The sequence below is a fragment of the Scyliorhinus canicula genome, chromosome 6 (genome assembly GCF_902713615.1).
Source record: "Scyliorhinus canicula chromosome 6, sScyCan1.1, whole genome shotgun sequence".
Taxonomy (NCBI): Eukaryota; Metazoa; Chordata; class Chondrichthyes; order Carcharhiniformes; family Scyliorhinidae; genus Scyliorhinus; species Scyliorhinus canicula.
In genome coordinates this window covers 179,173,497-179,197,261 of record NC_052151.1, presented here as the reverse complement: position 1 = coordinate 179,197,261, position 23,765 = coordinate 179,173,497, and the positions used below count along the sequence as shown (strand labels likewise).

General features: G+C 49.4%; 1 protein-coding gene across 18 annotated transcripts in view; it reads left to right on the top strand.

Annotated features, from left to right (window-relative positions):
* The window catches only part of disc1 (DISC1 scaffold protein), a 201,561-nt gene that overhangs the window by 14,455 nt on the left and 163,341 nt on the right, over positions 1 to 23,765 (top strand). The window contains exon 1 of one of the 18 annotated variants that reach the window (XM_038800512.1): positions 21,664 to 21,751. The exons of the other annotated variants lie outside the window; for them this stretch is intronic. Within the exon in view, the coding sequence (XP_038656440.1) occupies positions 21,745 to 21,751 (7 nt within the window). The 5' untranslated portion in view covers positions 21,664 to 21,744. Of the gene's footprint in view, positions 1 to 21,663; positions 21,752 to 23,765 lie in introns of those variants that run through there. 18 annotated transcript variants of the gene reach the window in all.

Here is a 23,765-nt window from a genome sequence, read left to right as displayed (position 1 = left end):
TTGATTCAACTTTGGCATGCTTTTCTGGTCCCTTCCTACTTGTCATCCACATGCTTCCCCTCGGCCACATGATCTGAAAACACCCTTCAGTTTCAACATGTGAACTGATAACACAAAAATAAAAAAATAAAAATCCAGCTTTATCGCTCAACCCCTCACTGTCTCTAACTCGTAAAACTGTTCAACATCCATTAATAGCTCAGCAGAAATTTTCTTCAACAAATCTTGGGAAGACCAAAGCCATTGGTGCTGGGAACTCCATCCCCCAGCCACCAACCCCAACTCTCTCCCTGGCTACCGCTTGAGGCAGAATCAAAGTTCACAATCTTGGTGTCATATTTAACCCTGAGATGAGCTTTAAACACATAGCTGTGCTATCCCAAGACCATCACACAACTCCGTACCTGCCTCAACTTATCTCTTGCTGAAACCCTCATTGCTCCCATGTTCTATCCTCAGAAAATTCAGGTCTACTAAACACTACAGCCATGGTCTGACTTGCACCAACTGCTGTCCACTTCATGCCTGTACTTGCTGCCCTACATTGAATCTCATTTAAGCAACCCCATAGTTTAAAAATTCTCATCTTTGCTTTCAGATCTCTCCACGACACCTCCCCTCCTTACTTCTGTAATTTCCTTCAGTCCCACAACCCTGGGCAGCACGGTAGCACAGAGGTTAGCACTGTTGCTTCACAGCTCCAGGGTCCCAGGTTCGATTCCCGGCTTGGGTCACTGTGCGGAGTCTGCACATTCTCCCCATGTCTGCGTGGGTTTCCTCTGGGTGCTGTGGTTTTCTCCCACAGTCCAAAGACGTGTAGGTTAGGTGGATTTGTCATGCTAAATTGCCCTTGGTTGTCCAAAACGATGAGGTTACTGAGTTACGGGGATAGGGTTGGAGGTATGGGCTTAAGTATGGTGCTCTTTACAAGGGCCAGTGCAGACTCAATGGGTCGAATGGCCTTCACTGTAAATTCAGTGATATCTGCGCTCCTTTTATTCTGGCCTTATGAGCATCTATGATTTTAATCATTTGACCATTGGTGACCATACTGTAACAAATGCAAAGTTTGTAAGGTTATTATGTTTTGGGACTATATAGGGTAATTTAAAGTAAAATGGGGGACTGAAGGAGGATCATGTTCATTTCCTATGTTCGTCTGTAATGTGGCTTCTTCTGAATTCTGCTAACAGTGAGCTCTGGGCTATTAAAGATTAAAGGAGGCCCAGGTTGTGTTACTGGGAAGAAGGTGTAAGGTGTTAACACCTGTAAACAATGACTAAAGCATCTGTGCCAACAATAGGTAGACTGTTAGTCTCAAAAGTCCTAGGAAGATATGGAAATGGATGGTGGTGGGGGGGGGGGGGGGGGGGGGTCGGTATGGGAGCAAGTAGAGGCGGCATCATGCAAGGGCACTAGTTTGGGGGCATTGGTAACGGCGCCTCTGCCCTTCCCACCAGCACGATACTCCACCGTGGTGGTAGCAGCCCTGAGAGCCTGGGGGCAATGGAGAAGACATGTGGGAGCAGAGGGAGCATCGGTCTGGTCTCCAATCTGCAATAATCACTGGTTTGCCCTGGGGAGGCTAGATGGAGGGTTCCGGAGATGGCAGAGAGCAAGGATCGAGAGGTTGGAAGATATGTTATAGAGGGGAGCTTTTCCAGCCTGAGGGAGTTGGAGGAGAAATTTGAATTGACGGGAGGGAATGAGTTTAGGTACCTAGAGGTACAGGACTTACTACGCTGGCAGGTCTCAACCTTCCCGCTCCTACCGTCAAGGGGGATACAGGACAGGGTAGTTTCCAGAATGTGGGTGGGAGAAGGGAGGGATTCGGACATTTACAAGGAACTCATGGGGTCAGAGGAAATGCAGACTGAGGAGCTGAAATGCAAATGGGAAGAGGAGTTGGGAAGAGAGATAGAGGATGGGCTCTGGGCGGACGTGTTGAGTAGAGTCAGCGCGTCCACAATATGTGCCAGGCTTAGCCTGATACAGTTTAAGGTCGTTCACCGGGCCCACATGACAGTGGCCCGGATGAGCAGGTTCTTTGGGTAGAAAATAGGTGTGCAAGAGGACCAGCGAACCATGTCCATATGTTCTGGGCATGCCCGAAGCTCAGGGGATTCTGGCAGGGGTTTGCGGATGTCATGGCCACGGTGCTAAAGACAAGGGTGGCACCGAGTCCAGAGGTGGCGATTTTCGGAGTGCCGGAAGACCCGGGAATCCAGGAGGAGAAAGAGGAAGATGTTCTGGCTTTTGCTTCCCTGGTAGCCCGGAGACGAATATTATTAGCTTGGAGGGTCTCAAAGCCCCCGAAGTCGGAGACCTGGCTAACTGACATGGCTAGCTTTCTCTGGAGAAAACCAAGTTAGCCTTGAGAGGGTCAATGTTAGGGTTCGTTCATCGATTTCTTTGGGGAAAATTAACCGTTAGCAGAAAGGAGGGGGCGGGGTGTTGGGGTTTAGTTTAACTTAGAGTAGGGTGTTCGAAAAGGTGGGACCTGTGAGGGAGGAAGACGGCTTTAGCGCTATGTTTATATTTGTATGTAAATTGTGTTTTCTGTTGTTATGAAAAATGAAATGAAATGAAAAAATGAAAATCGCTTATTGTCACGAGTAGGCTTCAATTAAGTTACTGTGAAAAGCCCCTAGTCGCCACATTCCAGCGCCTGTCCGGGGAGGCTGGTATGGGAATCGAACCGTGCTGCTGGCCCGCTTGGTCTGCTTTATAAGCCAGCGATTTCGTCTTGTGAGCTAACCAGCCCCTGAAACCCCCTAAAACCATAAATACCTCAATAAAATGTTTCTAAAAAAAGTCCTAGGAAGGTGTTTTATAAACAGTTATCTTTTAGCTTCAAGTTGGATGTCAAAAGGATAACTAATTGCCCTTTCTACGTGGATACAATGCCTTTGTGATTCATGTTGCTATGGGGCTTTGAGCATTGGTGAATAACTTGAGGACTGTTCTATATAATTTTATTATATTTACTTAATGTTGGGCTCAATTTTCATGTGTTTTGCCATTTCTCCTTCACTTTTAGTAGTGAATAAACTTATTCTATCGTAACTCCAAAAGCCTGCTTGAATTTGCTCCTTTCTATTTATTTTTTAAAAAAGTCACCATATTTTCATCATTTTCGCCGTACAAAAAAAGAAACAAAAACCGAACAACCCCAACAATATAAAATATAGAATCATAGAACAGAAAAGAAAGCAATCCCTTCCCTTCCCCCCCCCCCCCCCCCCATAGCATTCAACGGCAACCAACTCTATAAAAGTGCATAATAAACAAACGCCAAGAATAGTAGAAACCCTCCTTCGCTCCCCTCAGTTCAAACTTCACCGTCTCCAGGGTCAAAAACACCAGGCAAAAGCAAATTACTGCGGATGCTGGAATCTGAAACGAAAGGGACAATGCTGGAAAATCTCAGCAAGTCTGGCAGCATCTGTAGGGAGAGAAAAGAGCTAACATTTTGAGTCCAATGACTCTTTGTCAAAGCTAACAGACCAAGAGAGTGGGAAATATTTATACTGTGGAGTGAGAATGAAAGATGAGTCATAGCCACAGAAACCCAGAGAAACTTGGTGCTAAAAACACCAGGACTCCCCATCACGCTGAGGCTCTGGGTGGGGTAGCTGACCTCCACCCCAACAGGACTGGCCTATGGGTGATTAGTGAGGCAAAGGCTAAAACGTCTGCCCCCCCCCCCCCCCCCCCCCCCGCACCCACTGATCCAAAACCGCGAAATGGCTTCCAGGGGGGACCGGTCTCCACATCCGTATGTAAAACCCCTAAGGTTATGCAAATATCTCCCGCCAATACCTTTCCAGCTTCGGGCAGGATTAAAACATGAGAATGCGGTTTGCGGAGCCCCTCCCACATCGCTCACAGACATCCTCCACGTCCTCAAACACTGGCTCATATTTGATTTTGTGAGGTGCACCCTATACACGACCTTCAACTGTATCACCCCCAGCCTTGCACACGAGGTTGAGGTATTCATCCGTTGCAGCACCTCACACCACAGTCCCTCTTCCATCAACCCCCCCCCCCCCCAGCTCTTCCTCCCACTTCGTCTTAATCCCCTCCATAGAAACCCTGTCCTCCCCAGGATCGTCCCATAAATCGCCGATACAACCCATTTCTCCAAACCGTAGCGAGGTGGCCAAGGACTCTATAGCCAGTGCAAACAACAGGGTGGATATGGGGAACCCTGCCTTGTACCCTGTAGTAGAACAAAGTACCCCGAATTCATATCATTAGTGCGAATGCTCGCCATTGGCTCCTTGTACACGCCGCAAACCTCAACCTGATTCCAAATCATTCCAATACCACCATCAAATAACCCCACTCTACACGATCATCTTCTCTGCATCCAGTGCTACCACCATCTCCGTCTCCTTCCCCTCCGCTGGCGTCAGGATCACATTTAACAACCTCCTCACATTCAAAATCAGCTGCCATCCCATCATGAACCCCGTCTGATCTCCTATCACGTTCGGGAGACACCCCTCCAACCTTGCCTCTAAAACCTTTGCCAATATCTTGGCATCTACATTCAATAGGTATATGGGCCTGAGGGTTTGGCTCAAGTTAGAATCAGAGCATGATGGGAATGGAATGAGAGTTTGGTCAAGTTAAATCAGAGCTTGATGGGTAATGGAATGTCAGGTTTGTATACCGGCTTTGTGAAATGAATTGTTCCTGTGGGAACGCGTTGTCACGCCCTTGGCAGTCTGTGAGAATCTGTGGTGGGAACGATACACAGCCGGGGGAGGATTCACTCCTTAGGACTTTTTGATGGAGAGTTGATATGCTATGAAACGAGCTGTATTATTAATGATGGGAAGGGAATGGTTGCTTGAAGGAGGGGCGTAATGGGCTAATTGTATCACTAATGATTGAAAGGTGTGATGGGTTTTGTAAGAATATATAGTCAACTGTAACTGAGAGAAATTTGCTTTTTCACTTGCTGTAACTCTGTGTTACAGCTGTGTTGCAGCCCCGCGGCAAATAAACTGTTCTTTTAAGTTATCTGGTGTTTGACTGATGATTACATCTGGACTGCAAAATTTAGTATTATCAGGCCTATATGATAATACTCCACCTGATCTTTATCCTTCTTTAACAGCAGGGAAATCAAAGCTTGCCCCAACGTCTGTGGCAAGAACCCCCTACCTATCGCCTCCTCAAATATTCACATCATTAGTGGCTTATCCTCAAACTTCTTGTACTATTCCACTGGGAACCCATCCGGCCCCGCCACCTTCCCTGGCTGCATCCTCCCAATTGCCACCTTCACCTCATGCTCCCCCATCGGCCCAACAAAGCCTGCCTTATCCTCTTCATCCAACCCGTCCAGGAACTCCCTCATCTCTCGCTCCTTTCCCAGTGGCTCCGACCTATATAGCTTCTTGTAGAACTCTTCGAAAATTTTGTTGATCTGCTCCAGGGCCACCACCAGCTCCCCAACTTATCCCGCATCTGACCTATCTCCCTCACTGCTGTCTCCATCCGGACCTGGCCAGCCAACATGCGTCCTGCCTTTTGCCCGTCCCCCTCACTCTTCTTAATTGGCGCACCGCTTTCCCTGTGGACAGCTGGTCAAGCTTTGCCTGAACCTCCTTCCTCCTGGCCAGGAGGGCCGGGTCCGGGTCCCCCGCCGACTTCCTATCCACCTCCAGCATCTCCTCCATCAATTTTTGGTGCTCCTCTCTCTCCTTGTCCACCTTAGCCATGGAACAAAATCACCTCCCCCCCCCCCCCCCCCCCCTTTCTACTGCCTTCAGAGCCTCCCAACCACCAACTACGAAAGTTTCCCGCGTGCAATTAAACCCCATATATTCCTTGATCACATTCCCAATCTTATTGCAAAAACTCCGGGCCCCTAACAGCGCCACGTCCATTCTCCACCACGGCCTCTGAGCCACCCCTTCTCCAGAACCGCATCCACCCAATGCAGAGCATGGTCCGAAATCAATATCGCTGACTACTCCGACCGTTTGACCCCAGCAAATAATGCCTTTCCCAACATGAAAAAGTCTATTTTCAAGTACGCTTTATGTACAGGGGAGAAAACATACTTTCGTTCTCTCGGGTGCAGGAACCTGCACGGGTCCACTCCTCCCATCTCTCTCATGAGCCCAGCTAGTGCTCTGCTGACTGGGCCAGCGAGCGTGGCTGAGACCGATCCATGTTCGGCTCCTGCACCATATTGCAATACTCTTTCCCCCCCCCCCCCCCCCCCCCCCCCCCCACGCCCCCGTTAACTTATGAGTATCCAAATCCAGGGTTGCACCCAGCACCCTCTTCACAAATCCTGCATCATCCCAGTCGGGGCCATATACGCCAATGCCACCAACCTCCCCTCTAACACCTTCGTCACAATCACATACCTGCCCCCCTGATCCGCCATCTGAAACCTCACCCTCTTGCCCACCAATACCGCTGCCCCTGATCCCTGCTATCGAACCCGTGACTCGCCCAACCGTTCCTAAGCCTCACCTGATCTTTCACCCTTAGATGGGTCCGATGCAGCATCACCACGCCGGCCTTTAGGCTCTTAAAATGTGTAAAGACGCTCGCCCTCTTCACTGGTCCCCCTAACCCCCTCACATTCCATGTTATTATTCTGACGGGGGTCTCGCGCTCTCTCTCTCTCTCACTCTCCCCTGCTCCCCATATCCACCATCATCATTATTACAAGCCCTGCCCATCCCTATGTTGCTGTCGAACTCCTCCCCCTCCCAGGATCCACCCATCCACTTCCTCTTGAAAACACTTCTCCCAGTGTCGATCCCATCCCCCACCTTGCACATCTTCCAAGCCCATTGAAACCAGGCTCCAATGACCGCGAACCACCCCCCCCCCCCCCCCCCCCCCCCGGCAACACCACATGGTGAGATAACCACTGTAGTTATGTGTACTGCAGTAGGGGGATGTATGCCTGTAATACAGGTTCCTCCGGTCAGCCCCTGCTGGCTAGCTCCGCCCACAGGGAGCTTATGTATAAATGTATGAGAGCTGCTCAGACCCTTAGTCTACTGTTGCAGATGGAGGGACAACATCGTACAGCAATAAAGCCTCTATTGTACTAGTCTCTCGGCTTTGAGTATTATTGTTAGCGCCACAATTTATTGCTGTACGATTTCCCAGTCACCATGGACATCAGAATCAAGCCTGACCGTCTGCAGCTGGATCCGCATTCGCCTCACGCCAGAAAAGACTTTGATCACTGGCTCGCAGTCTTCGAGGCCTACATCTCTTCAGCAGACCCTCCCCCGACGGAGGCTCAGAAAAAGCAACTCCTGTACTCCAGACTTAGCTCCAGCGTCTTTCCGCTCATTCGAGATGCGACCGACTACACCGCAGCTATGGAACTGCTCAAGGAGAACTATGCACCATCGGCGAACACCCTGTTTGCGAGGCATCAACTTTCTACTCGCGTCCAGCAGCCGGGTGAGTCGATTGAGGACTTCTGGAGGGCCCTTATACCTCTGGTACGAGACTGCGACTGCCGGGCCCTCACAGCCACGGAACATTCTGATTTACTCATGCGCGATGCCTTCGTTACAGGCATTGCATCGGACTCCATCCGGCAACGACTGCTGGAAGGGGTCGCCCCCGACCTCGCGGCCGCAAAGGCCCTGGCGCTCTCCATGATGGCCGCCTCCCGTAGTGCGCAAACTTACTCCGTTAGCCACCCGTCCTACCCCTCGTGGACCCCGCAAATGGCCCCCCCAGCAGCCGCCCCCGCGCACTATGCCTGCGCTGCCCGCCGCACCGCACTCCCTGGGGGTCCCCACTGTTACTTCTGCGGCCAACAGAAGCACCCTCGCCAACGCTGCTCGGCCCGCACAGCGACCTGCAAAGCTTGTGGCAAGAAAGGCCACTTTGCAGCGGTGTGTCAGTCCCGGACGGTCGCCGCTATCGCGCCGCCGGTCTCCACGCCTCAGCCGCTCCCTCAATGGGCCCCGCCGTCCGCTTCCCCCGACCCCACGTGCGATCAGTGGGCGCCGCCATCTTTTGCCGCCCCCGCCATGGGCGCCGCCATCTTCATCCACCACAGCCATGTGCGTTCCATGGGCGCCGCCATTTTGTTCCGACCCCATAACGTGCGCTCCATGGACGCCGCCATTTTACCCACAGGTACTGCGGATGCCGCCATCTCGTCTCCAGGGGCCACCATCACGGGACACGGGTCGCTACCGCTCCTCGTCGGACTCACCTGACTCAACCGCCGACCAACCACTGCTCACCTCCGTTACGCTCGACCAGTCCCGTCCTCGCAACCTGGCACCCTCTTCCACATCGGTGCTGGTCAACGGCCATGTGACCTCCTGCCTCATCGACTCCGGGAGCACCGAGAGCTTCGTCCACCCGGACACGGTAAGGCGCTATTCCCTTGCGATCCATCCCGCCGACCGGCAGATCTCCCTTGCCTCCGGTTCCCACTCTGTCCCGATCCGGGGTTTCTGCCTGGTTAAACTCACTGTACAGGGTGTGGAATTCGACCGTTTCCGTCTGTACATTCTCCCCGACCTCTGCACTTCACTCTTACTAGGCCTGGATTTCCAGTGCAATCTCCAGAGCCTCACCCTCAAATTCGGTGGACCCCTACCTCCCCATACCGTTTGCGGCCTCGCGACCCTCAAGGTCGAGCCTCCCTCCCTCTTTGCCAATCTGACTGTGGATTGCAAGCCCGTCGCCACCAGGAGCATACGGTACAGCACCCAGGACAAGGCCTTCATCAGGTCCGAAGTCCAGCGGCTGCTTCGGGAGGGTATCATCGAGGCCAGCAACAGCCCTTGGAGAGCCCAGGTGGTAGTGGTTAAGACCGGGGAGAAGCACAGGATGGTCGTGGACTATCAACGGTACCATCAACCGGTACACGCAGCTCGACGCGTACCCCCTCCCCCGTATTTCTGACATGGTCAATCAGATTGCACAGTACCGGGTCTTCTCTACTATTGACCTGAAATCCGCCTACCACCAGCTCCCCATCCGTAAATCGGACCGTCCATACACTGCCTTCGAGGCAGACGGTCGTCTGTACCAATTTCTGAGGGTTCCCTTTGGCGTCACGAATGGGGTCTCGGTCTTTCAGCGAGAAATGGACCGAATGGTTGACCGGTACGGATTGCAGGCCACCTTCCCGTACCTCGACAATGTCACCATCTGCGGCCATGACCAGCAGGACCATGATGCCAACCTTTATAAATTCCTCCACACCGCATCTCTCCTTAATCTCACGTACAACAAGGAGAAATGCGTGTTCCGCACAGACCGCTTAGCCATCCTTGGCTACGTAGTCCAAAACGGACTACTGGGGCCCGATCCCGACCGCATGCGCCCCCTCATGGAGCTCCCAATCCCCCACTGCCCCGAGGCCCTCAAACGCTGCCTTGGGTTTTTCTCTTATTACGCCCAGTGGGTCCCGCAATACGCAGACAAGGCCCGGCCACTTATCCAGTCCACACATTTTCCCCTCTGGGCCGAGGCACAACAGGCCTTCGCCCGCATTCGATCTGACATAGCCAGGGCGGGGATGCACGCCGTAGACGAGACTCTGCCTTTCCAAGTAGAAAGCGACGCTTCAGATGTCGCCCTTGCCGCCACGCTGAATCAGGCCGGCAGACCCGTGGCATTCTTTTCACGCACCCTCCACGCCTCCGAAATTCGGCATTCCTCTGTCGAAAAGGAAGCCCAGGCAATCGTTGAAGCGGTGCGGCACTGGAGGCATTACCTGGCCGGCAGGAGATTCACTCTCCTCACTGACCAACGGTCGGTAGCCTTCATGTTCAACAACACGCAGCGGGGCAAGATCAAGAATGACAAAATCTTGCGGTGGAGAATCGAGCTCTCCACCTTTAACTACGAGATCTTGTATCGCCCTGGCAAGCTCAATGAGCCCCCAGACGCCCTCTCCCGAGGTACATGTGCCAGTGCACAAGTGAACCAGCTCCGTGCCTTGCACGAGAGCCTTTGCCATCCGGGGGTCACTCGCTTGTACCATCTGATCAAAGCTTGCAATCTGCCCTACTCCGTCGAGGAAGTACGGACAGTCACCAGAGACTGCCAGATCTGTGCGGAGTGCAAGCCGCACTTCTACCGGCCAGATCGCGCGCGCCTGGTGAAAGCATCCCGCCCCTTTGAACGCCTCAGCGTGGACTTCAAAGGGCCCCTTCCCTCCACCGACCGCAACACCTACATCCTTAGTATGGTCGATGAATTTTCTAGGTTCCCCTTTGCCATCCCATGCCCAGATACGACGTCTTCCACCGTCATCAAGGCCCTGGATTCCATTTTCGCTCTGTTCGGTTTCCCCGACTATATCCACAGTGACAGGGGATCCTCATTCATGAGCGATGAGCTGCGTCAATTCCTGCTCAGCAGGGGTATCGCCTCCAGCAGGACGACCAGCTACAACCCCCGGGGTAACGGGCAGGTAGAGAGGGAGAACGGGACGGTATGGAGGGCCGTCCAGCTGGCCCTACGGTCCAGGAACCTCCCAGCCGCTCGCTGGCAGCAGGTCCTCCCTGACGCGCTCCATTCCATTCGATCACTACTGTGCACCGCAACTAACAGTACACCCCATGAACGTGTTTTTGCCTTCCCTAGGAAGTCCACATCCGGAGTGTCGCTCCCGACCTGGCTCACGACTCCGGGCCCAGTCCTTCTCCGTAGGCATGTACGGCACCACAAGGCAGAACCCCTGGTGGACAAAGTACGCCTTCTCCACGCCAACCCTCAGTTTGCCTACGTGGAGTACCCCGACGGCCGCCAGGACACAGTCTCGCTCCGGGACCTGGCTCCCTCAGGTGCCGATCCCATGCCCACACCCCTCCCTGCGCCAATCCCAGCGCCCCCCTATTCGTCCCCATCAGGTCCATCCCTCAGCCCCCTACCCACCCTGGAGGACACGGAAGATTTCGGCTTGCTCTCGGAGTCATCCCGTCAGCAGCCAGCACCAACACCGCCAACACCTGCACCATCGTTGCCATCACCGCCTGTGCCGACGTCACCACCACAGCTACGCCGATCACAGCGGAACGTCCGACCACCGATTCGGCTCAACCTGTAACCTGCTAACCGGATGGACTCTTGATTTTCCTTGTTGGACCCTCTTGTAAATAGCATCCTTTGTATTAGAGTTACATGTCACCCCCGCCGGACTCATTTTTTACAGGGGGTGAATGTGGTGAGATAACCACTGTAGTTATGTGTACTGCAGTAGGGGGATGTATGCCTGTACCTGTAATACAGGTTCCTCCGGTCAGCCCCTGCTGGCTAGCTCCGCCCACAGGGAGCTTATGTATAAATGTATGAGAGCTGCTCAGACCCTTAGTCTACTGTTGCAGATGGAGGGACAACATCGTACAGCAATAAAGCCTCTATTGTACTAGTCTCTCGGCTTTGAGTATAATTGTTAGCGCCACACACCACACTCCTGTTCACTAACCAACCTTCGCTTGCTTGTGTGGAGGCCCCTGCCAAAGCCCCCCTCCTCCCAATCTGCCCCCCCCATGACCCTGGAAACAAAGACACTCAAACATAACCAGCGTGCAAAGACCGCGCACTAGAAAGCCGCCATAACGCTAAACCTCGTACCTACTGTAGCCCATAGCAGAGGGTCCATTACCCTCCCCCATCAACCAACCCAGAAACCAAACCCCTAACTTTCCCCCCCCCCCACAAAAAGAAAGCAATTGAATACCCAGAAACAAGAGATAAAGTATTCACCCTCCTCCCTTCAGTCCGAAGCCCCGCCTCTCATTTCAACCCCAGTACTTTGGCCTTCATGAACCCCTCTGCTTCCTCCACTGCCTCAAAGTAAAAATCCCTCAAATTATAGGTCACCCTCAACTTCACCAAGTAGACCACACAAACGTCACACCGTTGCTAAAGAACAATACAACACAGGAACAAACCCTTCATATGCCTATCCAGATAAGTCTTAAACGAAAGAGAAAATGCTGGAAAATCTCAGCAAATCTGGCAGCATCTGTAGGGAGAGAAAAGAGCTAACATTTAGAGTCCGATGACTCTCTGTCGCTAATGTACATTCTTATCCTGTTAGGGCAGCAGGGTAGCATGGTAGTTAGCATAAATGCTTCACAGCTCCAGGGTCCCAGGTTCGATTCCCGGCTGGGTCACTGTCTGTGTGGAATCTGCACGTCCTCCCCCTGTGTGCGTGGGTTTCCTCCGGGTGCTCCGGTTTCCTCCCACAGTCCAAAGATGTGCGGGTTAGGTGGATTGGCCATGCTAAATTGCCCGTAGTGTCCTAATAAAAAAGTAAGGTTAGGGGGGGGGTTGTTGGGTTATGGGTATAGGGTGGATACGTGGGTTTGAGTAGGGTGATCATGGCTCGGCACAACATTGAGGGCCGAAGGGCCTGTTCTGTGCTGTACTGTTCTATGTTCTATGTTCTAAAGGTCGCTAATGTATCTGCCTCAACCACCTCACTTGGCAGTGCATTCCAGACTACCACCACCCTCTGGGGGAAACAAAAAACTTCCTCCGCACATCTCCACTGAACCGTTTCCCTCCCTCACCTTGAACCTGTGTCCCCTTGAAATTGTCATTTCTGCCCTGGGAAAAAGCCTCCAACTGTTCACCCTATCTATACCCCTAATAATTTTGTATAAACTTCTATCAGGTCGCCCCTCATTCTCTGTCTCTAGGGAGAACAATCCCAGTTTCTTCAATCTCTCCTCATAGCTGATACCCTCTATACCAGGCAACATCCTGGTAAACCTTTTTTGTACTCTCTCCAAAGTCTCCACATCCTCTGGTAGTGCGGTCACCAGAATTGGACACCATATTCCAAATGTGGCCTAACCAACATTCTATATCATTGTAACGCAATTTTCAAGCTTTTAAACTCGGTACCCCATGCTATGAAGGCAAGCAGGCCATATGCTTTCTTCACCACCATTTCCACCTGTGCTGCCACTTTTAATGATCGGTGGACCTGCACACCCAAATCTCTGTGTCTCTATGTTCCTGATGGTTCTGCCATTTAGTTTATGGCTCCCACCTGAATTGGATCTGCCAAAGTGGATCACCTCGCATTTGTCTGGGTTAAATTCCATCTGCCATTTCTCTGCCCAATTTTGCAGCCTATGTCCTGTTGTATTCTCTGACAATCTTCATCACTATCTGCAACTCCTGCAATCTTGGTATCATCAGCAAACTTGCTAATCAGACCCGCTACATTTTCTTCCAAGTCATTTAGATATATTACAAAGAGCAGAGGTCCCAGAACTGATCCCTGCGAAACACCACGAGTTACAGACCTCCATTCGGAAAAACACCCTTTCACTGCTACCCTCTGTCTTCTATGGCCAAGCCAGTTCTGGGTCCAACCAGCTAGTTCACCCCTGAGCCCATATGATCCAATCTTTTGCACTAGCCTGCCATGAGGGACCTTTTATTTGGTGAATACAAATTTCAACAAAGCTGAGAGGTGAACCGACGAAAGTGGACTGAATACAGCTACAAGAAGGGAAAACTGTCAAATCAGTAGGTGGTATTCAAAAGCGAGATTCTACTGTCAGAATATAGACACGTTCCCACAAATCTAGAGCTCTCTGGGTATCCAGAAGCATAGAGGATCAGAAAAAGATTATGACAATCACAAGAAGCGTAATACTATAGAAAGCCAGGAGGGGTTTAGAAAGTGCCAGGGTGAAGTAAAAAAGGAAACTAGGAAAGCGAGGAGAGGTTCTGAAAAATTATTAAAATCAAAGAAAACCCAAAGTTGTGTTACCAGAACAAGAGAATATCGAAGGAAATAGTAGGGCCTATCAGAGATGTACATGGTAACCGATACGTTGATGCAGAAGTCGTGGGCAGGGTTCTCCATGCCGGAGGAGGTGGTGGAAGCAGGTATGATAGTGACAGTTAAGGGTCGTCTTGACAAACACATGAATAGGATGGGAATAGAGGGATACCAACCACAGATGTATAGAAAGTTTTAGATTAGACAGGCAGCATTGTCGGCGCAGGCTTGGAAGGCCGAAGGGCCTGTTCCTGTGCTGTACTTTTCTTTACTCTTTAAGTACTTTATCTCTGTCTTCACTAATGAGAGGGATGATGCAGACATTCCAGTTAAGGAAGAGTGTGAAATATTAGATAGAATAAGCAGAACGAGAGAAGAAGTACTGGAGGGACTGACATCTTTGAAAGTGGATAAATCACCAGGGCCAGATGGATCGTATACCAGCCTGAGGTTATTCATGAAGGCCTGCCTTCTCAACCGTGGTCATCTGGGAGGAGAGCTGGTTTCGCTCAGTTGGCTGGACGGTTAGTTCGTGATGTAGAGCGAGGCCAACAGCATGGGTTCAATTACCGTACCGGCTGAGGTTATTCATAAAGGCCCCGCCTTCTCAATCTTGCCCCTCGCCTGAGGTGTGGTGATCCTTCGGTTAAATCACCACCAGTAAGCTTTCCCCCTCAAAGGGGAAAGCAGCCCATGGCCATCTGGGGCTATAGTGACTTTACTATCCCAGGCTGTTAAGAGAATCCAGAGAGGAAATAGTGGATGCTCTGAGTATCAGAGATCTGAGATACAGGTGAGGTCCCAAGAGATACACCAGAAAATTATAGTCTGGTCGGTCTGACTTCAGTGGCGGTCAAATTATTGGAATCAATTCTGAGAGACAGGATAAACTGTCACTTCGAAAGATCTGGATTGATCAGGGATAGTCGGCATGGTTTTTGGGGAAGATCATGTTTTACTAACTCAAGCAAGGTTTTTGAGGAAGTAACTCGGAGGATTGATGAGGGTCATGCAATAAATGTTGTCTGCAGCGATTTTAGCAAGGCATTTGACAAGGTCCCACGTGGCAGACTGGCGAGAAAAGTCAAATCCTATGGGATACAGAGGAAGATGGTAAGTTCAATCCAAAATTGGCTCATCGACAGGAATCAAAGGGTGATGGTCAATGGTTGTTTTTGCAAATGAAAAGCGGTTTTCAGTGGCATTCCACAGGGCTCAAAGTTAGGGGCCTTAATGTTTGTTGTATGTGAATGATTTGGAATTAAATGGGCAGCACGATAGCACAGTTGCTTCACAGCGCCAGGGTCCCAGGTTCGATTCCCAGCTTGGGTCACTATCTGCACATTCTCCCACTGTCTGCACGGGTTTCCTCCGGGTGCTCCGGTTTCCTCCCACAAGTCCCGAAATACGTGCTGTTAGGTGAATTAGACATTTTGAACTCTCCCTCTGTTATCCGAACAGATGCCGGAATGTGGCGACTAGGGACTTTTCACAGTAACTTCATTGCAGTGTTAATATAAGCCTACTTGTGACAATAAAGGTTATTATTATTATGTGGAAGACATTTGGGGAATGTGTAGATTGGCTATATAGATGATAGGATGGATGGCTGCAAACCCCAGATGATATCAATGGTTTGGTTGAATGGGTGGAAAAGTGGCAAATGGAATTCAGTCCAGAAAAGTGTGAGTTGATGCTTTTGGGGAGGGAAAACAAAGCAAAGGAACACTCACTAAATGGGAGGATATTGAGAGGGGTTGAGGAAGTGAGAGACCTTGCAGTGCATGACCACAGGTCCCTGAAGATGGATGAAGATGGACAGGTTAACAAGGTGGTCAAGACAGCATGTGGAATGCTTTCCATTATTGGATGAGGTATTGAATACAAAAGCCGGAATATAATGCTGGAACTGAAAAAAACACTGGTTAGGCCACACCTGGAATTCTGGTACATTTCTGGTCACCACATTACAGGAGTGACACAATTGCTCTGGAAGGATATTTACAAGAATGCTGCCAAAGCTTGAAAGTTGCAGCTATGAGGAAAGACTGGATAGGCTAGGGTTTATTTCCTCAGAACAGAGGAGGCTAAGTGCGACCTAATTGAGGTGTCCAAAATTATGAGGGGCTTCGATAGGCTAGACAGGAAAGATCTGTTTCCCATAAGCTTGGAGGGGTCAGTTACTGGGGGCACAGATTTAAGGTGATTGATAGAAAGTTTAAAGGGGACACGAGGAAAGTCATTTTCACCCAGAGGGTGATGGGTATCCAGAATTCACTGTCCGAATTGGTGGTTGAGGCTTAACTGCTCAACTTGTTGAAAAGGCACCTGGATCTGCACCTTAAGTGCTGTAACCTGCAAGGCCATGACCAGGTGCTGGAAAGTGTAATTAAAATGAGGGACTTTCTTTTTTTCTCTTTTTTGTGGCTGGCTCACACACAATGGGCTGAATGGCCTCTTTTTGTGTGCCATAACTTTTCTATCATTCCATGGTTTAGAATGAATTGTCAACAAAAACTAAATTATGCATTGTAGTTCAAGAATAGAATGACAATTTGAAATTAAAAACCATACTGAGGGCTTAAGGCACTTACTATGATGGTGATACAGTGGTGCTCTGAAAATTAGAACTTAAATTGCCTACTGTTATTGTCCCAGTTTTTAAAAAATAGTTTTATTCCGGACATTTTCCATTTTTCAAAATATGCAGCACTCATTCAACCTTATACTATACAGTTTTCATATTTAACAACGGACCCACCATCCCAACATGTGGCCCTGTTTTATTTTTACAAAATACCCCCCCCCCCTGCCGATTACTAACTCTTGACTAAAACCCCTCTCCTGAGCCCCTGATGGCAAGCTTAATTATTTGCAAATATAGAAACTCCCACCCATGCCGTCGCACTTGGCAGTCCATCACCCTGGCAAAATCTTTCCCCAGTGGCTATCAGGAAGGCAAAGGCCAACACATCAGCATTTCTCCTCTCCTGCACTCATGGCTCATCCGATACCCCAAATATTGCTACCTACAGGCTCGGTGCCCCCCATATCCCAAAAATCTCCAACATTGTCTCGAAAAGGACTTCCAAAATCTCGCCAATTTTGGACAGGACCAGAACATGAAGAACAGAACCAATCTGAAGGCTTTGTACGTTCTCCTTGTGTCTGTGTCGATTTCCTTCCACAATCCAAAGATGTGCAGGCTATGTGGATTGACCATGCTAAATTGCCTCATGTCCAAAGGTTTGGTGCGGTTGCGGGAATGAGGTGGGGTGGGGGATTGGGCCTGGGTGGGGTGGTCTTTTGAAGGGTCAGTGCCACTTGATGGCCCAATTGACGACCACCTGCTCTGTAGGGATTCTATGATGTGTTTGTGGTTCATTGGCCCCTTTAAACACCGCTTGCATTTGTCCTACACTTCCGGAAAGATCCCATTCATGTGTTTTTGGTCATCTGAGTTCTGTGCACGACTTTAAATTGAATCAGGCTCAATCTCACACACGAGTAGGTAGAGTTTATCCTACATAAGGCTTCACTCCACACATCCCCTTCAAATACCCCATGCAACTCATCCCACTTCCTCTTTATCTTCTCCGGCAAGGCCCTCTCCCACTCCGTCAGCCCATAGATATCTGAGACTTTTCCCTCTCCGTCTCATCCTCAGAAACAACTTTGTCCATCAATGAAGGGGATGGTAACCGTGGAAACGAAGCTAGCTCCTTTCGCACAAAGTTCCTAACCTGTAAATACAGGAACCATTTCCCCCCAGCTTAAAATGTTGCCTAAACTGGTTCCAAACTTTTAAAGAGGCTACAACTACCAGAATCTTAGAGTACTTGACAGGTGAGAATGGAAGCGGAGCCATCATAGTACCCTCAAACTCAATCCTATACAGGAAGCTTCCTCCATCCGTCTCCAAACCATGCCTCACTCCACGACCCATTTGCGAACCTTCTCTATATTTGCCGCCCAATAATAGTTCATCAAATTCGGCAACGCTATCTCCCTGACAGCCTGCCCCTCTACAAAAAAAGTTCTCCAGATCCGAGGTATCTTACCTGCCCACACAAAGGCCGAGATCAGCCTATTAATCTTCCCAAAAAAGGATTTAGGTCAGAAAATCGGGAGATTTTGGAAAATACATAAGAACTTCAGAATGATCCTCATTTTCACAGTTTGAACCCACTCTGCCAACGATAGCGGGAGAACATCCCACCTGTTCAGATCATCCTTCACCCCTTCTACCAGGTTGGCCAAAAATAACTTGTGCAACAATGTCCAGTTACGAGCCACCTGTATTCCCAAATACCTGAAAGTTTAACAGCTAGCCAGAACGGCAGTTTCTCAAGGTCTTCTGCCTGTCCCTGAGAGCTCATTGGAAACGTCTCACTCTTCCCCACATTAAGTCTATACCCTGAAAAAAAAGCCAAACTTACTCAACACTCATAATCCTACTCACACTAGAGAGTGTGTTTGTCACATATAACAAGTCATCCGCACAGAAAGACACTCGGTGCTCCATATCTCCATATCTCCTTAACGCGATCGGCAGCAGCTCAGTTACCTGCACAAAAAGTAACAAAGAAGGTGGACACCTCTGCCTTGTACCCCAAAGCAAATAAAAGTACTCTGAGGTTAATTTGTTAGTGTGAACACTTGCAGCAGTCTAATCCAGGAAATGAACCTGGGTCCAAACCAAAATTTCCCCAGTATCTGTTACTCCCATTCTACCTGATTTCCGTGGCCATGGAAATTATTACCTCTGGCTCTGACCTGACAGGGTGACATCACTATATTCAATAACTTCTTTATATTGGCTGACAATTGTAGGCCCTTCACAAACCCCGTCTGATCCTCAGCTGCTACCAAGTAAATAACCCTCCAAGTTCGTTGCCAGCATCTTATCCAATAACTTAGCATTTAATAGTCATATGGGCCGTTAAGACCTACACTCTTTGGATCCTTATCCTTTTTCAAAATTAGCAAGATCGAAGGCTGTGCCAATGTGGGAGCCAACTCTCCCTGGGCTAACGAGGCATTTGAACATCAGAATCGCCTTCTGTCTTTCCAGCCTCTGGCCTTCTCTGTGTGCACCTTAATCGAGAACAGCTCCCTCCGCCTTTAAAGCCTCCCAGAATGTGGAGGGTGAAAATTCCTCGTTCTTATTGAATTCTACGTACGTTTCTTTTTTTTAATGTATTTTATTACAAACATGTATCAAAACAGGTTACAGCAAATAAACACCCCGGGTAACATACTTCCCAGCAATCAACTATACAGTCTGTACAGATTGTTTTCCTTTTTCATTCTTTTATACAGTTAAAATTATCTTACTAAAAACCTTGTTTGTATTGCGTTGCCACTGGCAGCATCGTTATCGGGGAGATAACCAATTAGGAGAACTTGTTGACCTCTGTAGGCCTCTTCCTGCAGGGATCAAGGGATGATTCCAAAAATGTGATACAAGGGAGAAAGCAAGGACAAATCCAGCATTTTAGAGTGACAGCGTGGCAGAAGCCAAGACCACAAATAGAAACGCTTGAAGCCCCTGAGGGTGGCTAAGGAGCCAGGAAGCCAATGGGAAACCTAGTCAGATCAGTTGAGTCTGAGAAGCTTCATGGGGAGAGAGAAAAAAGGATAGCAGCCAGGAGCTGGAGCATATCAAGCCTGGTGAGTCACTGCGTTGAGGAGTAGAGGCCACGAATAGGGCAGAGATCTGGAGCATCAGTCGTGAATAATCTCTGTTTTTTCCTTGAAGTTAAGTTCTTCCTTGAGTTTATGCAGTTTTGATGTCAGTGGAGTAAAGGAACCTTGTTTTTAACCTTTTTGTAGTCCATGTGCTTAAATTACATTGCACGTTACGTTTAGAATGAGGTTTCTTTTATGTCATTGAGGAAAATCTGTTATTTTTGCTGCAACCAGAGGAGGATGTAGAATGTTTACAGCAAAGGCCTGTCCTGTGCTAGCTCACTGCAAAAGTAATTCAGCTAGTCCGTTCCTTGGCATTTCCCTAAAGTTTTGCAGTTTTTCTCTCGATAATTATTCAATTCCCTTTTGAAAACCATCATTGAATCATATATTCAGGTAGTGTGTTCCACATACTAACCACTCACTGCATTAAAGTCACATTTAGAACATAGAACAGTACAGCACAGAAGAAAGAGGCCCTCGATGTTGTGCCGAGCAATGATCACCCTACTCAAACCCACGTATCCACCTATACCCGTAACCCAACAACCCCCCCCCCCCCCCTAACCTTACTTTTTAGGACACTACGGGCAATTTAGCATGGCCAATCCACCTAACCAGCACATCTTCGGACTGTGGGAGGAAACCGGAGCACCCGGAGGAAACCCACGCACACACGGGGAGGGGGAACAGAAATGCCTGGCTTATATACAAATAGCAACCGTGTATAGCGTAATCTTATGTTGCTTTCCTCCACTGTGTAGCCTAAAAACCAAGGGACCTCCACTAGGGGTTTAATAGTTATTGCGAACAATAACAGGGATAATGCAACCCTGCCTTATCTCTCATTGGAGACAAATTATAAGACCTATAACCACTGGTAAGAACGGCTGCCAGTGAGCTTATATATAAAGCACTTGTATCCACTTTGTCATGGTTGTGTCCCTTTATGAAATGTTTTTGTCTTATCACATGGGTTCAGTGATGTAATTGTGTGGGGGGAGCTTGGCTGTGGCTCTGTGAGATTTTACTTTCGCTTTGAGTTTTGGAGCTGGTTTGTGGCTGAGTTTTTACATTTGGTTGCTGTAGACTCAGACAGAGAAGTATTTTGGCCTGTGTCTCTCTTTTTAATTTTAAAGAGTTATTCCCAGGAAGAAACCCAATGAGTATAGTTACCTACTGTTTTGGTAAAATGTTTTTTTTTGATTTATGGGATCTTGTTATTGAATCGGAACAGTTGAGGAGGAATTCATTAAGGGTTAAACATAGATTACTGTAACTGTGTGGGGTCTTTATGCTTATAGTTGATAAAAATTCTTACTGTGTATGTTTAAACAAATGTTAACTAAATTCGTAGAATAAAGTTTGTTTTTTGATTAAAAGCGCCTAAGAACTCTGTTGAAGGGATCCAGGGTCAAGCCAGGATGGGGACTCGCGATTTTTGGGGTTGGGGTAGAGCCAGGGAGTGCAGGAGGCGAAAGAGGCCGGTGTGCTGGCCTTTGCGTCCCTAGTAGCTCGGCGAAGGATCTTGCTACAATGGAAGGATGCGAGGCCCCCAAGCGTGGAGACCTGGATCAATGACATGGCGGGTTTCATTAAGCTAGAGAAGATCAAATTCGCCCCGAGAGGGTCGGTACAAGGGTTCTTTAGGCGGTGGCAACCTTTTCTCGACTTTCTGGCTCAACGATAGGGTACGGGGACAGTAGCAGCAGCAGCCTGGGGGGGGTGGGGGTGAAGGGGGAGGGAAAAGGATGGGTGGGGGGGGGGGGGGCGGACGATGACTGTTTGTTTATTTAATTTAAATTTATTTTTAAGTTCTGTTGTTCATTGGGGTTGGGGGGGGTGGGGGATGGGATACATGCGTCGATACGGTCTGGGGGTGTTACAGTTATTATGGGTTATTTTGTTGCATTTCATTGTTTGTCGTTAAGTTTTATATTTTTTGTAAAAAATTCCAATAAAAATTATATTTTAAAAAAAAAGAACTCGGTTGAATAACGGCTGAAAGTCAGGCTCTTGTGCTCATTGTAACCAAAATCAATAAACAGTTGTAGGTCAGGTAAACTCCATGATATACGTCAGAATTTTCCAAACCCTGGGCCATAACAACTTGGCAAACACCTTTCCCAACCCTAACTTCTGCTTTGTTTCTTCTTTGTAGGCAATTAACCAGAGGCCCTGGAGCACTGTAGAGAGCTAACAATAGGACTGCTCTGTACTGCTCTGGACTTTCCTGAGCAACTCTCTCCAGCAGATTCTGTTGTGAGATCATGTCCAGTAGGTACACTGCATATTTGTGTCGCTGGCAGCCTCTTGTTTTCCTCAAGTGCTTTATCTGTTTTTAGTTGTCTGTACCTCACATATGCATCTTTTTTCTTTTTGACAATATTCCCAATTTCCCTAGTCATCCATGGTTCCCGAATCCTGCCTTTCCTGTCCTTCCTTCTTTACTTTTTTTAAACCTGGCACATGCCTGTCCTGCACTCCCATCAACTGCTCCTTAAAAGACTCCCACATGCCAAATGTGGATTTACCCTCAAACAGCTTCTCCCAAACAACAGCCTCCAAATCCTGCCTAATCTGATTGTAGTTAGCCTTCCCCCAATTTAGCACCTTAAGCCTAGGACAACACTTGTTTTCCATGAGTATCCGACAGCTTACTGTTCGCCACATGTTCTCCCACTATAATGTTGATGACCTGGCCGGGCCCGTTCCCTAGTACTAGGTCCAATATAGCCCCCTTTCCAGTCAGTTGTTGCCTTCACCCAACCAAAGCTGCCCGCCTTCTCACCAGCTCCACAGTTGAGCCCGGTATATACTAATACTAGCTCCTTCCGAATTCACCTCACACCTTTGCTTTGCCCAACTCACCTTCTCCTTGACGTGGAATTTGTGGAAACAAATTATGACCGCCCATTATGGCTCATTGGACTTCGGCTTGGGCCCAAGCGACTGATGAGCTCAGTCCAGTTCATACCGGGAGGGCTCTTCCCCCTCCCCCAACAACGCCGACATCTTCGCAAAGTACTCAGTCGGCCTTGGGCCCTCCACCCACTCAGGCAAGCCCACAGTTCTCAAATTCTGCTGCCTCAACCTATTTTCCAGGTCCTCCACCTTGGCTCTTGAGTCCTTTGTTGGCCTCCATCACCCTTCACAGCTCCTTACCCATCAAGGTGAACCGGTCACTGTGCTGTGGCAGAGCTTCCTCTGCCTCCTTCAATTTCTCTCCTTGCTCCTGTATCTTGGCTGCTGTCTCTAAGACCACCACCATACCAGGGCCATCACCTTCTCCACCAACTCTTTAATTGCAGCCATCATCTCCTTGTGCATCACCTCCATGTGTAGAGGCTGAGTCCTTGAGCATGTCCACTTCTCCAGGACGGCAGGAGCATGTCCTGGAGACCCATTGTCTCCTTGATCAGGGTCTCCATACTCATGGCCATTGATCACAGTGACTGTGGCAGGTCCCTCTGGGACTGTGCCACATCACTCGTGTACCATGCCACATCACTCAGTGCCAGGCCCCTCTGTGTCTGGTCCAGGTCAGTCAGCATCAGACCATTGCTCTCAATGCCTGCAGCCATGGCCCGTTGTGACTGGCCACACTCTGGAGCACCGCAGCATTGTCCATGTTGCCCCGATACAAGGCCTGTGATATGGCTGCCCTGCCTGCACCTCAGCTGCCACTCTCATAGAATGCCCCAGGTCTTGGACATCCTGGTCCAAAGCCGATATCGCACCCAAGGCCTACACCCGTGTGGTGTTGGCCTGGGTGGCATTCATTGTCGGCACCACCCCCTGCACCTACAGATGGTAGGACTCCTCCAACTGCACTTGCAGGCGCTGGATGGTTGGTGACAGCCGTTCATGTAGACCCCGGCTCTGCGCCTGCATCTCCAACATTGATGGAACTACCCTTTCCAGAAGTGCGTGACCTGTCTAGAAGGCAGCTAGTCCCTGGGGTGGAGCCGCACTCTGACTGTCCGCCACTCAGGGGTTCCTACCTCCACCTGATGCTCTGGTAGATGTGTGAGGTGCGCATCAGAAAGTGCCCCAGGAGCCTCTTCACTAAAGTGCTCAACCATAGGGCAGCACATGTCGCAGTGGTTAGCACTGCTGCCACTCAGCCACACAGGTACGATCCCGGTCCCGGGTCACTGTCCGTGTGGAGTTTGCACATTCTCCCCGTGTCTGTGTGGGTCACACCCCCACAACACACAAATGTGCAGGGTAGGTAGATTGGCGTGCTAAATTGCCCCTTAATTGGGAAAAAAATTACATATATTCCTGG